Consider the following 13,295-nt stretch of genomic DNA (forward strand, 5'->3'; position numbering starts at 1 on the left):
CCACTAGAGTTGTTTATCTCTTTAATTACGTATGATAAAAGATCCCAGAGATCCCATGTTTTCCCCCAAGGTTTATAATAAACATTAAATAACATCATCCATTACAAATACAGTACATAAAATATATTAACAAGAAAACCATTTCTACCTTACATCTTTGTTTCAAAGTGCTCTGCAGCATTTCAGTCTGGATTATTTTGTAACTCTGTAGTCTGGTTTCATAAAAACGACACCTGTAATGATATTACCAATGCCATGTGAATATCGGGGTGTACTGCCCTACTGTCTGTTGCTGAAGTTCCGGAGGAGGTATAGTGAGGTTGAATCTTGTGACCTTATGTCAGTGCAGTGTCCACCAGCTGCTTGTAGGTTTCTCTCTCTTGTTTCAGGCTGTGATGTTCTTCCACATACAGTTTTCCATTCCTCACCACTCTCTCTCTCAGCTCATGATCTGACAACAGCCTCTGAGATTGATGCACAAATTCCTGCCAGGGATAAAGGCAAAAGGAGTTGGTTTACTGCCAAATGCCACTTGAAGGTTGCCACTGAAGTTGCCTGAAGAAATGTTTTATTTAAAGCATAAAAGATAATCCTAAGCATGAGAGAACTCAGATAAAAGTCTGTCTGCCGATTAATAAATACAGCTACTTTGTACGTACATTCCCAAAGATATTTAGAACAGTTATTTGTGGCTCTTAATATGGCTGTCCAATAAACCTCTTCTGTCTATTTACAAAGTAATAGTCAAACTTTCTACCAAACCAGCTGTCTCAGGGGCACAGTGAGGTAAGCACAAGGATAAAAATTAAAATGAGTGATGGTGCCATGCCAGAGCATTGACGGAGATGTGGTGTTTCCACACTGCATCCTGAATCTTAGTTGCTCATCTGCTGGGCCAGCAAACTGAGTGAAGCCTCCGACAAAATGAAGAGAAAATGCTTTAAAGCATTCCTGCAACATGGCAGCCAACATTCACTGCAGCAAAGAGCCAGCGGGCACGCAAAGTTTCAGCCACTGCCAGTCAGCAGGCCACTTCACTTTACTTCACTGAAGTGATGTGATTATGTCTGGAGAGGCTCTTGGTAGGAAACAGCTCTTCCGTATGCCCATATGAGTGCTATAAATCCTCAGCAAAAGGATTAAAGCTCAACTTATGAGCAGTCTGCTTATAATCACTTCACTCTTAGTGCAAATTATAGAGCCAGTCAGGAAAGGACATTTTCTCTTTAGAGCTTTCAAGTGTGTGTTTGTTTCGTTTGAGACATTTTTTGATACCTTTACTCCTGATGTAATTACTTTGAAGGCTTAAAGAAGGAGAAAATGCCAATCAAAAGCAGGGGAGGATATTACAGCATGCAAAAACAAAACAAAACAAAACAAACAAAACAAATATTTACTATTTACTAGATTGAAAGATTTGGCTGTTAAGACTAGCACTTGCTGCCCATTAGTCCTGGCTGGGGTTGTAGTTTATCCAGCCCAGTCACTGCAACCATCTGTGGAAGCTTTCTCCTGGCAGCTCAGCTGAACACACGTGACCCCCCCCCCCCCTTGTCTGGGGAGACAACTTATCTCAACTGTTACAACAACGTCATGCTAGTGTGCGGTGTCTTGACAATACCATGCTCAAGCCGTCTGCCAACCGGCCTTAACCTATGTTTTTCTCTTTTTGCATCAAATCTCATTTAATATCAGACTGAAGAGTTCTCATGGTAGCTTCCCATTTTGCACTTTCCTGTTTGCTGCTATGTCTTGCATCACTACGTGGTTATGTGGTATCTTTGCTGTGTCCCTGAAGGCTGCACTACCTGATTCGGATCTAAGCACCTGACGACACACTCGGCTCCTTTTCTTATATTTCACCTGCTCAAATTAGACTAAAGAGAAGAATTTAAAGTATAAAGTTTTACAAAATGATGTAAAGTTGAAGTTTTACTGCAAAGAACTACCATGATGCTTTGAAAGATACACTTACGCTAGAAAAGAGACAGTCCTTTAATGCTTATTAGCAGTAAGTACTCTTCTAGTCAATTGAGGTGACAGGGGGCACAGGTGGCTACAGTGCAGTACATCCTTTCTGCAGTCCATCAACACAGTCTGTGTTAAAGCTTAACATGGCTTAACACATGTGGTGACCTGGTCTGTGCTTGTCACTACGTATATACCTGAGGAGATGAGTACAGCAGGCCAGTGAACTCATGCTGCACCACGGCTGCATTTCCTGGAATGTCCCTGGCCAACACGGGTACCTCGAGATCCATGGCCTGTTGGAGCAAAGAAATTAAATTCTCACACATCAGAGTATGTGTTCACCCATTCCATTCATTATTAGAAAAAAAAGGACACAGGCAATCGTATGGCTCAGCTATTCTGCTATTTAGTGCCTTGGTTCACTTACAGAATTAACTATCTGTATCAGCTAATACCTTCAGCAGGTTGTTGAGTGAAACATGCTAACATACTAATCAGACTTTAAGCCTAACGTGGATAGCCTTAATTGACTGTGTTTAAAAGAGATTAAGTGGATTTGCAGGTTTTTCTCACTCAGGAATGGGAAGACTGGAGTCGAGCATTTAATTTGGGTAACTGTCCCTGAAGTGGTCAGATAACAAGAGCAAGAAAAGAAACATGGAGATAAAGACTCCTGTAAATATTTACATTTCTGGGATGTGAATGGCAAATTCTCAGTATATTATTTGATAATTCTCACTACCAAGACACAATCCACGAGCAACAGAAAACTGCATGCTCTCATCCAATTACCCATGAGCCCTGAAGATGTTTACCTCCAAGATGGCTGCTGACATGCCTTCTGAGACAGAGCTGTTGACCACAGCGAAGCACCTTTTCATGGCAGTATGAAGCTCCTGTTGGCTCCTCTCCTGGGCCAAGAAGACCCCTGCTGTTCTGTAAAATCAGTGGCAAAGCTCAGTTCTGTGTGACTCAGGGCTCACACAGGCGTGAATGATGCTAAACAGCAATGGCAAGCTCAGGGCAGGAAACACGGCCGCACTACGTGTGACTTGAACAGACCATCCAGGTAAGGTCTAAACAGGGAGGGCAGCTTCCTGCTGCAAAGATCTTTGCTGTTGTGATGGCCCTCGGCAAAGACTAAAAGATCAGCTAAGACTTGAGAGTGGAAGGAGAGATTAAAAAAAGATAGGGTCTTAGCAGTCCCCTTAGATTTGCATTCTGTTCACATTATGTTAAGATTAATGCGAGCTACATTTGCTCAGATATTTTCTTTTACTACATGAAATAAATAGAAGGATAAGCAGATGTGGGATCTTGAAAATTGGACTGTCAGATCTCAAGTTTGCTTTTTTGGAGAATGGTACTGATAAAGGAAACAAAACAGAAGGCTCACCTTTTAACAACAGCCTCCACTTCCACTGTAAACACAGGATCCATCTGAAAGAGACGAAGATGCACAAACAAGTGAATCTCCTTCTCTCACTATCAAAGCGCCTGTTTTCATTTCAAAGACGCCAGCCATGACTTAATCAGAAGGATAAAATAAACAATGACACAATTTCTATCATGAGTAAATCATTCTCTGAAAATCCTGTATTTTTTAGAGATTGGGGTCAGGGTGGGGTGCGTGGCCAATCTGATTAATTGCAATGTGGGATTTGCGTGCATTAGCTTGCCCACAGAAAAGTCAAAGCACAGCAATTTAGGTCAAAGATGCTGCCAAGCAAGCTGCTACTTTTTTCCTTTTTCATTTAACAGCTCATGGAATTTCTATATCGGATCTGCTTTAAAGCACGTGTGCATTAAATTCAAAGAATATAAACTGACAACATATCCCTATTCTGGTGTAATCTGGGATTTAGCAGACTAGTAAAACCAGCAGGGGACAGATCATGATAATGGCTGTATTAACAAACACAAATGATTTAAGCACAGATTCTGTACGTGCCAGGTTAAATCAACAGAAATCGGAAGGGACCAAAGTGACCAGTGCGAGGGCAGATGCCACATCAGTGTTTTCCTCTAACCGAATCTATTATGAAGATACAGATTATGTCATCTTGCATTTTGCAAAACATTCTCTTTTCAAAGCATGAGATGCATTGAAAATGCCTGCTGAAATCATTACCTTTTTACAATACTCTGTAAATTCATTGTATTATAATGCAACACATTGTGGCTATAAATGAAGCCCATTTACAGCAGAGTCATGTGTCACTGTGGACAAACTGACCTGATTTTTCATCTTGATGACAGATGTCGTGCAGTCAGATGCATATTATTTGTATGTAGTAACTATGGACTCAATAAGACAACATCACAGCTTGAGCAATTCATGCTTCATTCTGTATGCACTTTCAGACCCTCCTGTTGTTTCATTAAAAAAATAACCATCAACGGTGGTTATTTTAAACCAAAAACGAAATCCTCAACTTATCAAGGAGAAATCGGATGGTTATACAAACAAATGTTTATTATAATAATTATATATGCATTTTCAATTCTCAAACGCCCTTGTACTGTGATTCAGGGGTGTCGAGATGAATCACACGTCTCTGCTTCCACTGAACCATTTCATCAAACAACAACAAAGCATAGCGGAGAAAGAAGCAGCACTAAGACAGAGTCTAAGCCCCTGGCCATGTCTAATTGAGTTGTTTTTGAGCAAAACTAAAGCAGAACATACCTTTTGCCTGACACCACTGTTTGAAAGGAAGAACAGACAGTACAATACTGTACACTGATGTCATATCAAACCAAGGCAGTGGGAAGAGAAGATGAAGACAAATGTACAGACAAATCAGTGAGCGAGAGACTGGAAATGAAAGAGCAGTGAGGCTGCTGCAGCTGGCTGGGATATGTCTTCTATCTGCAGCACTAAGAAGACAGGATTTCTAACATAAAAGTGCAATCAGTATAAAAACACTTTTACAGCTAATGTAGAAAAACTCCTCTGATTTGACTGTCTGGTTGACAGGTTGATTTATGATTCATATATCACAAATCCTGGCAGGCAATAAGAGTTCAAATCTTTTTTCCCCAATTATCTGTCATATAGCCTGTACAGTTTACATGCAGTTAATGTCTTCAAGAATGATACACAGGACAGAAGCACGATGGTTTGTGTGACACGACTACGGACTGCGTTGGATGTAGTTAATGCTTCACATGTCCAGATATATGCCCAGCAATATACATGTCATTAGGCAAGCATCAGGAGTGTATTAAGCAGGTAGAATAAAAAAAAAAAAAAAAGACCACTCCAGCTGCTGTGGATGACCACTGCCCTGCTTGCTGACTGTTAATTCTAGCTAAACAGCTAAAGTAAGTATCACTGCCAGATCCAATTAGGGGCTGCTTGCATTCCCAGCGGAGGTTTCTAGGTAATTTCAACAGTACAGAGCCGTATTACAAAAGCATGAGACATGTGGCAGCTATGGAAAACATCCTGACTTACTGTATAAGGACTGTGTACTTACCTTCGGCCCAATAATGACCAACACATTTAAGGGATTCTTACAATGCCACTCTGAAAGACATGAAATGAACAGCAGCCAGTTTGGATTTGCTCCATATGTTTGTATTTTTAACCATGTTGATGGTACAATGTGATTTCAAAGAATGCCGTGTTAAAAATCCACACATCTATTCTCCTATCTGGATGAAACATTAATATACAATTTGACGCCCTCTAGTGCTGTACTGTTACCATAACTGTGTGGAATAAAAGTCTCATAACATAGAAGAGGCTTTAAAAAAAAACAAAAAAAAAAAGGAGCTCACTGATGTTGCTAATCAGCAGCAATGCTCACAAGTGAATATGGTAGTCACTAAAAATATATAGGATAGTAAAGAAGTAAAGAAGCACCATGGCAGGGCCAGCGTCTCACTGTACAGCCAACCACAGAGGTGAAACATTATTCCATACAGATGATAATGCTGTTGTTGCCTCTGTCACAGACTGCTACAGAATACATATACAGTCAGAAAGGCTTTGTAGTCCTGGAGGGTGAAAATGTGCCAACAAGAAACTTCATCCCCTCTTTTACCTTTTAACTCTTTTACTTGACTACGTATTCATTTTACCTTTACCTGAGAAAACCTCCAGCAGGAAGAGAGGGTCTTTGACTCGTCTGAGGCCACAGACCAACAGGAAGACACGCAGCTCATCCACATGGTCACTTCTTACACCTGGAGAGAAGCCAAACCCGCAGACAGACAGTGACACAATATCAAAACACAGCATAATGAACATCCCAAGTACATCAGCAGATAATGAAAGCAATACATCACCCAAGGTCATGAGCAAAATAAGACAGCAGTGACTAATGTGCTCGCACAATTCTCTGATCAGAGTTGTAACGCTCAGCAGGGAAAACAGTCTGCTAAAAACAGTGGAAGGTTGCAGACTAATTAGTGTGTAGTACTGCATCAGAAGAACAGAGCCAAAGCATTTGGGTGACAATTTGCTTACTGAACAGCCCTAGATTGAAATGAGCTAACTAACATCATGCTAACGACATCAAACGCTGTTGAGAACTTTGCTTTAATTGAGAGGTAAGGCCTCTAAATCTGCTCTTTGCCCAGATCATCCAACTCTGAGGATACATCCAGAGATTAGTGAGAAACTGGCTGGAATACAACTGGATTTCGGTGCCAGTGACTGCTGTTAGTGTGGCCGACCGTCTAAAAGTAGAGAATACATGTCCCGACCCCAATAACACAGGGCTGCACTATTAGGATGGACACCGCACAAACGCTGACCGGTCAATCTGAGACTTCTCAACAATAAGAAGGTCCTCTAATTAACTTTAAACAGATAATTACTAAACTACAGATCCTCTGGAATGTTTAGATTGGGAGTGAACCACATTATCTTTACACCTGCCTAATGGAGAGCGGGTTCATGTATTAGACAAATTTAAAAAATCTGACCTGATGACAACACTACATTGAAGGTTAAGCATACAAAATAACATGACAGTGAAATGTCTGTACCACACTTATCAATTATTTTACCCTGGTCGACCAACTAATGGAATCAAAAACAAACAATAAATCAAAGGAAAATAATTACTGTACATGAAGGGGAGCAAATATATAAAGACTATATTTTAACATTTGATTGTTAGTGTAAGTGTCAGAAAATACATTTTATAACTGTTTTGCTTAAATGACCCAAAAAGAAATTTCTATAAATATAAATCTTGAATTATTTCTATTATTCATATTTTTTCTGGCATGCTAAGCCAAAATTTAAGTAAAGTATAAAAACAGCTCAGATTAGGGGGACTATGTAAGAGTTTGTGACAAACAAACAAACAAACAAACCATTTCAAATATAATGCCAGAGACAGACACCGGCACGTGCATAAAGCACAGTGACAGTTGAGTGAAATCCCCTGCTGCCAGATAAGTCCAGATCAGGAGGCCGACGCAGCTCTTTAATGCTATTAAAGAGCATCTTAAAATGACAGCGTGGAGTCTGGGCAACGACCTTGATCCTAGCAACCAATTGTAAAAAAAAACCTCTTCATCTGCAGGGTATATCAAACTTCCTTGGATTGATTCGTAGGATGAGAAAGCACTTCAGCCGAGGTACACCCATGTCACTACTGCAGAAGAAGCTGCCGGAAAATAATGTAGGAGAGCTGGAATCTTACCAGAGCACAGACCTGTCAGAATGAACAAGAAATTCAAAGAAATAAAAAATAATAAAATAAAATAATACAAAAAAACCTCTTTGAATCTAAGACATAATTCATCTTTCCTCAGGGGAGAAAAACAAATTGTACAAATCATCTGCTGTGCCGGCAGCGATGTTTTCTCTTTCTCTCTTTGCGGTTCTGTGAGTTCTATATGCAAAACACATTTTTGTTCATTTGCCTTTGACTTCAGAAGAGCATTCTGAACAATCCCATAAAGCTTTAATCAGTATGTGTGTGTGAGTATATGTATGTGCATGTGCATGGTTATGGAAGCACATACTGTATCTATTTGAACAGCTTCTATTAATCTGCTAAGTCAAACAGACAACAGAGTCTGCAGGGTGCAGTCAGAATAACGACAACACCACCTACTACAGAGGTGAGACAGTTAGGATTATGTCAGTTTTAGAGAGGTTTGGCAGTTTTTGTCTAAATTGCATGTGTAGGCCCTTTTCCGCTGCAGGAAGTTTCCCTGGGGGACTCGCAACGTTTTGAAGAACGCAGCTCCTCTACCTGTGTTTCCACTGGATATAACAGGGTCTAAATTTACCTGCAGCACTGTGGTTCTATCCCCCAAAACTGTGGGTAAAAAAGGATTTATAAAAAAAAAAAAACAGGAACTATCGCAGTGGAGCCTGCAGCACTGAACATCACTGACCGGTCAAATACTGTTTTACACACAAAGCCACTACACATGTAAGAAGCCTCTGACTGTCATGCTTTTGATATGTCAGAGGACTCATTTTCTTAATTTTCTTAACTGTCTCTGGTCCTGCTGTGAAGATGGATATTACAATTCCCTCAAGGATTTTTACTGTGTGTTCCTGATTTTAGTTCATGGAAAATAAAAGTACCAGGAAGTTTCCTGTGGTTACAAGCCTCTAGGTTAAGTTCATACTCCTCTCCACTTCAAACTTGCATATAATGAGATAAGCATTTTGGTAATTTAGTGTTACATGTATAGGTTACAATATGTTATAGTATGGGTATGAAGCCACAACTCAGAAAAATGTATCAAACTAAGAACGGGGCACTGGCTTCAAGAAAGCATTTTAGGGAGAAAAATAAACAAAAAGCTGGACTATCAGAAAAAAACAAAAAAGCTTTTATCCAAAATTCACAGTGGGTTGCCCTTCGTGTTGAAATCTGTGGGCATAGCCACTACAGAAAAACTACTAATCTGAGTAAGAAAACAAAACAAAACCTAAAACAAAGAAAAAAATAAATAAATCAAGCAAAACACTTAACAAGAAGCACATGGGTAATGTTTCTTTGACATGGCTTGACCCCTATAACACAAACTGCTCTCTGATCATGTTCCTACTGTATATGACCATCCTGAGATGATAATTCTTTCTTTTAAAGCTAAGCCTTCACCCATCCTTTGCTTTTACATCATCAACCTGAAAGCTGCATGTGCAATTTATTTCATATCAATAATAGACTATATTTAAAGTCTAGGTATATTAAAGCCTATTTACAGTATATAAAGACTATGGGACTAACTATCTAGAGACAGAAACAACAGACCCTCAGCTTGTTTCCCCTCCTTCATGTATCTCCTTAAGTCCATCTCACAAGGCAGATAGCATGGGTGACAAACCACATACAGCAAGTGGCCATCATGAACCCACAGCACACACAGTTTAATTATGCATCTTCAATCAGGTGCTTTGTCTTTATGTACACCAGTGGGGTGTCACTGCAACACTGAATACATTTACTCCCAGCACTCACACTTGAACACAACTTTATTAAACTAGCCCATATACAATATACTTCACATGCCACTATTTAGTAATGACTAATTTACTGCACGTCACTCCAGATGGAGATGGAGTGACACAGTAAATCAATCTGCACCAAGAACCGGGAGGGGATAACGCACACACATGGAATAGTGCCCCCTGCTGTGCTGGGAGCATGTGTGAAGACAAAAGGAGGATAAGCGCTGACAGGAGTAAATATAGGTTGCTGCTGGAGTAGCTTTTGTCACACTGTAATGTTGTGTTTGAAGGAAACTAAAATACGAGTGAAGTTGTTGACACTTCACCCATGAAGACTAAGTATTACTGAAGGAGACAAGGCAGGCCAACAAGATTCAAAAGAAGATCATGCCCAAAACCACCTCATCACACCTAGAAGAAGAACAAAGGTTCAGCTGCTTGTCATTGGATGACTACTTTAGTGTCCACAAAAATAGATTTGGAAGAATAATTTGAGTGATGTTTCACATTCAGTAATCCTCATTACTCACAACCACAAGTAAGAGTCCAGAGTACGGTTGTCTAATGCTCTGTGATAATAACACTGTGGGAAGAAAAACACAAAGAGGCTTTTCTTACTGATGCATCTATCCCATGTCCAGAAATAATAACGACAAATTAGTGGCTTCAGAAACTGGAACAATGTACATCACTAAAACCAACTCTGAGTCTGATTACAGAGCTTTTATCACATCTAAGGAGTAGCACAATAGCAGTGACTCCTATTTCAAGTATAACACTAGCAGTATAGAGAATGGCTGAGGACAATTAGTATTACTTGCATTGGTAGTGAAGTCCAGTGACAAATGGTCTGAGGCTGGAGGGCTATTAATCAACTGTTCCTCTGCAGTCAACAGTGCTCGCTATGAGCACTGATATACCTTGGATGGGCATTATCTTGTTCATTTTAAAGACCATGATGTTTGTGGTTTGAATAGCTGCATATTTACTGAGCTACAGAGAGTTCTGGAAAGGTGCCTGCTGGGTGGCAGCCAGTCACAGCAGCTCCTCTCTTTGTGTGTTATTTTTGTTAGTTTTTAGTTTTTCTTGTCTTCGTCCAGATATTGCTGCAAGCTTTTCTGAGCTGATGGGCAGAAGTGAACTAACTGGGATCTTTCTGATCTCCTGCGTTTGTGAGGGGACTTTTGGTGACCCTGTCAGGAAGCACACTTTACCATGGATACAGCACTGTTTGTATATGGCAGCAGCTACTAGCTATTAGCCCTGCAGAACACAGGTCTGATCCCAGGAAGAAGACCTGAAATCCACCAGGAGCTGAGGAGGTGGAGGTGTGAAGCATAAGAGAAGTGCTGAGAAAAGCCGCTGGGACGAGTCATCTACGCTGACGCGGACCAGACTGGACATGGCTGAAGGATTTCAGTGCTGATGAACAGACCAACAAGGCACTGCTGCCATCTGACTTCTCAGTCTCCATCACTTGTAGCAAACTCAAATAACCTGGATAAACTCAGACTGATCTGCTTAATTTTTCAACTTAAAGGCACCTGTCAATTCAGTGGCATTGTTGCTTCCACAAACCTTATTATCTGCTGTCTCACCTCTCTACTTGTATATTATTATCAGGCTATTGATCTACTCTGTGTTTCACACTTATTCTAGATTAGATCTGTTGTTTGTAACTTTTAATGTCAGTTTGACTCTGCTGCTGTGACACGTGAATTTTCCCTTCTTGGGATCAAGTGTTAAATCTTATCATATCTTATCTTATCTATTCAAATGGTAATTGGAAGACTGCAGGACTAGATTAGAGGATTTTAAGGAAGTCTAGCTTCTCTTACCACCACACCCATTTATCTAGCACAGCACAGAGCATATTTATGATCTCTTACTGGTACTTTCCACGTAACAGGGGTGTGTGTGTGTGTGTGTGTGTGTGTGTGTGTGTGTGTGAATGTTTTCTCTCTTGCTCCCCCAGTGGTGGATCCACTGGACTACATCATGCAGGTAAGAAGAGTAAAATAGGAATCTGGAATATATATATAATCTGGAATATAACCAGGGCTTTTGTGTATTGCAAACTGTTACAAATATGCAACAGACTTGCGTACAGCTGGTAGAAATAACACCAATACAACCATACATTTCAAGCTAATACATATCATAGCATGGACTGTTAGTCTGAAATAAGTACAAAACTTTCAATACAGGATCAGTACAGCAAAAAGAAAAGTTTAGTTTTTAAAGTTCAAGGTGAGTACCTGAGCTCCTTAAGAATTCAGTCCAGCAGAATTTATCAGTCACTTCCGTCTTGATGCCTTGAAAATAAACCCAGACAAATAAAATGCACAGTGCTCCCAATACAGCTTTTACTGTACATCAATGATGACATCATTGTAATGAAACCCAATCTAGCTATATACATTTATGTTTGAGTTCAAATGGAACATTAATTTAAGCTTTAATGGCTAAAACAAAAGAGATTTAATGTGAATAAAATACTGTGTAGTGCATGTTAAAAGAACTTTAGTATGATCAGTTTAGTGACGAGCATGAAGTATAAGTCCGGTCCACACTCAGCCATGCAGCTGGCCCAGGGCTCTCCTCTAACCTATGAGGTATTTACCAAACAAGGCTACTGGTGGGAAACAACATGGAAGAGTGATTTGGGCTGGCATACATGGCACGGTGGCCAATGGCAAGAGCAAATACAACTCCGTACTGCAGAAATCATGATAATAGAGGAAAAAAATGTCAAAGTTGATTAATGCAACACTTCAATAGTGAGTCAGGGATGCACATCATTAGGCGAATATATTCATCCTGCATAGCTTACCTTGAGGCTGGACAAAGATTTTACTTCTCTGTGGCAGCTTGAGAGAAAAAACATTGAACAATTCTGGTTACAACAAGTATCAGTGTATAAATGCTTAAATGTTTAAAATCAATCAGTAATTGCTGGTAGTGTTTGTTAAAAATTACATTTTATGATAACTATTTGCACTTCTTTCTTTTTATATCAGGCAACGGCAAATATTCAATTGATGCCCGTTGTGTCTCACATATATTTAAACAAAATCCAAATATTACAATGGAGTCAGGAAAACAGTTGCTATAATAATAGGAAGCTACAAATAAATCAGAGGGAATGGAAAGGAAATTGACTGGATGTTATCACACTAGATCCATCCCTTATGTGTGTTTTCTGTCACAATAAAAGCATGGCGATGCTCTCTCAGTGCCTGCTGTCAGCACTAAATGGCAGAGATAAAACATGCCACTTGGCTCAATCTGCAGCCCTACGGCTGGAATCTAATCTTAAAATAAAATATGGTAATACTTTTTTAAATGCCAAACTATTATGGGACCCAGGATGGCTCTTGCTGTTTGAAAATAAATTCAAACATTGTTTGCTCTCACTCTTGATTTTTCATAAAAGCTTTGCAACACATGTAAGACAGTTATGTTTGTCTGTATATATATATATATGTGTGTGTGTTTGCACATAATAACTAATAATTGTAATTGATATGAAATAATGTAGTCAGATACAATAAAATAAAAAAATTGTATAGACATACCAAAAATAACTCGGCCTCCTCCTTTAGTTTTTCAGTAAATGCAACTGCAAACCTGAAACACCCCCCCCAAAAAAAACACTTCAGTATGTCCCACGTAAAAGCATTTTCTGTTGAACGCAAATTTTGATTTGCTTTCATTGCTGACAGTTAGTTTCAGCCGCTTACATGCAATGACTGACAACAGCAGGGAAAAACACAGTGGTAACCGGAGTATAACATAAAAGTCAGAGCTGAATACTGAAAAAGTACTACTAAGGATGAATACACAAAGAATACAAAGTGGAAAACAAAGCGAATGTAGAACAAAA

At 39.6% G+C, this 13,295-nt stretch overlaps 1 protein-coding gene across 2 annotated transcripts in view; it reads right to left on the minus strand.

Annotated features, from left to right (window-relative positions):
• The window catches only part of glt1d1 (glycosyltransferase 1 domain containing 1), a 22,789-nt gene continuing 9,494 nt past the window's right edge, over window positions 1-13,295 (minus strand). The window contains exons 5-14 of one of the 2 annotated variants that reach the window (XM_026343970.1): window positions 12,988-13,039; window positions 12,243-12,279; window positions 11,668-11,724; window positions 7,638-7,649; window positions 6,067-6,165; window positions 5,454-5,503; window positions 3,368-3,411; window positions 2,787-2,907; window positions 2,166-2,264; window positions 1-485 (exon numbers count right to left, since the gene is read on the minus strand). In XM_026343970.1, coding sequence (XP_026199755.1) covers window positions 336-485; window positions 2,166-2,264; window positions 2,787-2,907; window positions 3,368-3,411; window positions 5,454-5,503; window positions 6,067-6,165; window positions 7,638-7,649; window positions 11,668-11,724; window positions 12,243-12,279; window positions 12,988-13,039 — 721 coding nt within the window. In that variant the 3' untranslated portion in view covers window positions 1-335. The remainder of the gene's footprint in view (window positions 486-2,165; window positions 2,265-2,786; window positions 2,908-3,367; window positions 3,412-5,453; window positions 5,504-6,066; window positions 6,166-7,637; window positions 7,650-11,667; window positions 11,725-12,242; window positions 12,280-12,987; window positions 13,040-13,295) is intronic. The other variant, XM_026343971.1, reaches the window with a different exon arrangement.

This window comes from Anabas testudineus, chromosome 9, assembly GCF_900324465.2.
Source record: "Anabas testudineus chromosome 9, fAnaTes1.2, whole genome shotgun sequence".
Lineage (NCBI taxonomy): Eukaryota > Metazoa > Chordata > Actinopteri > Anabantiformes > Anabantidae > Anabas > Anabas testudineus.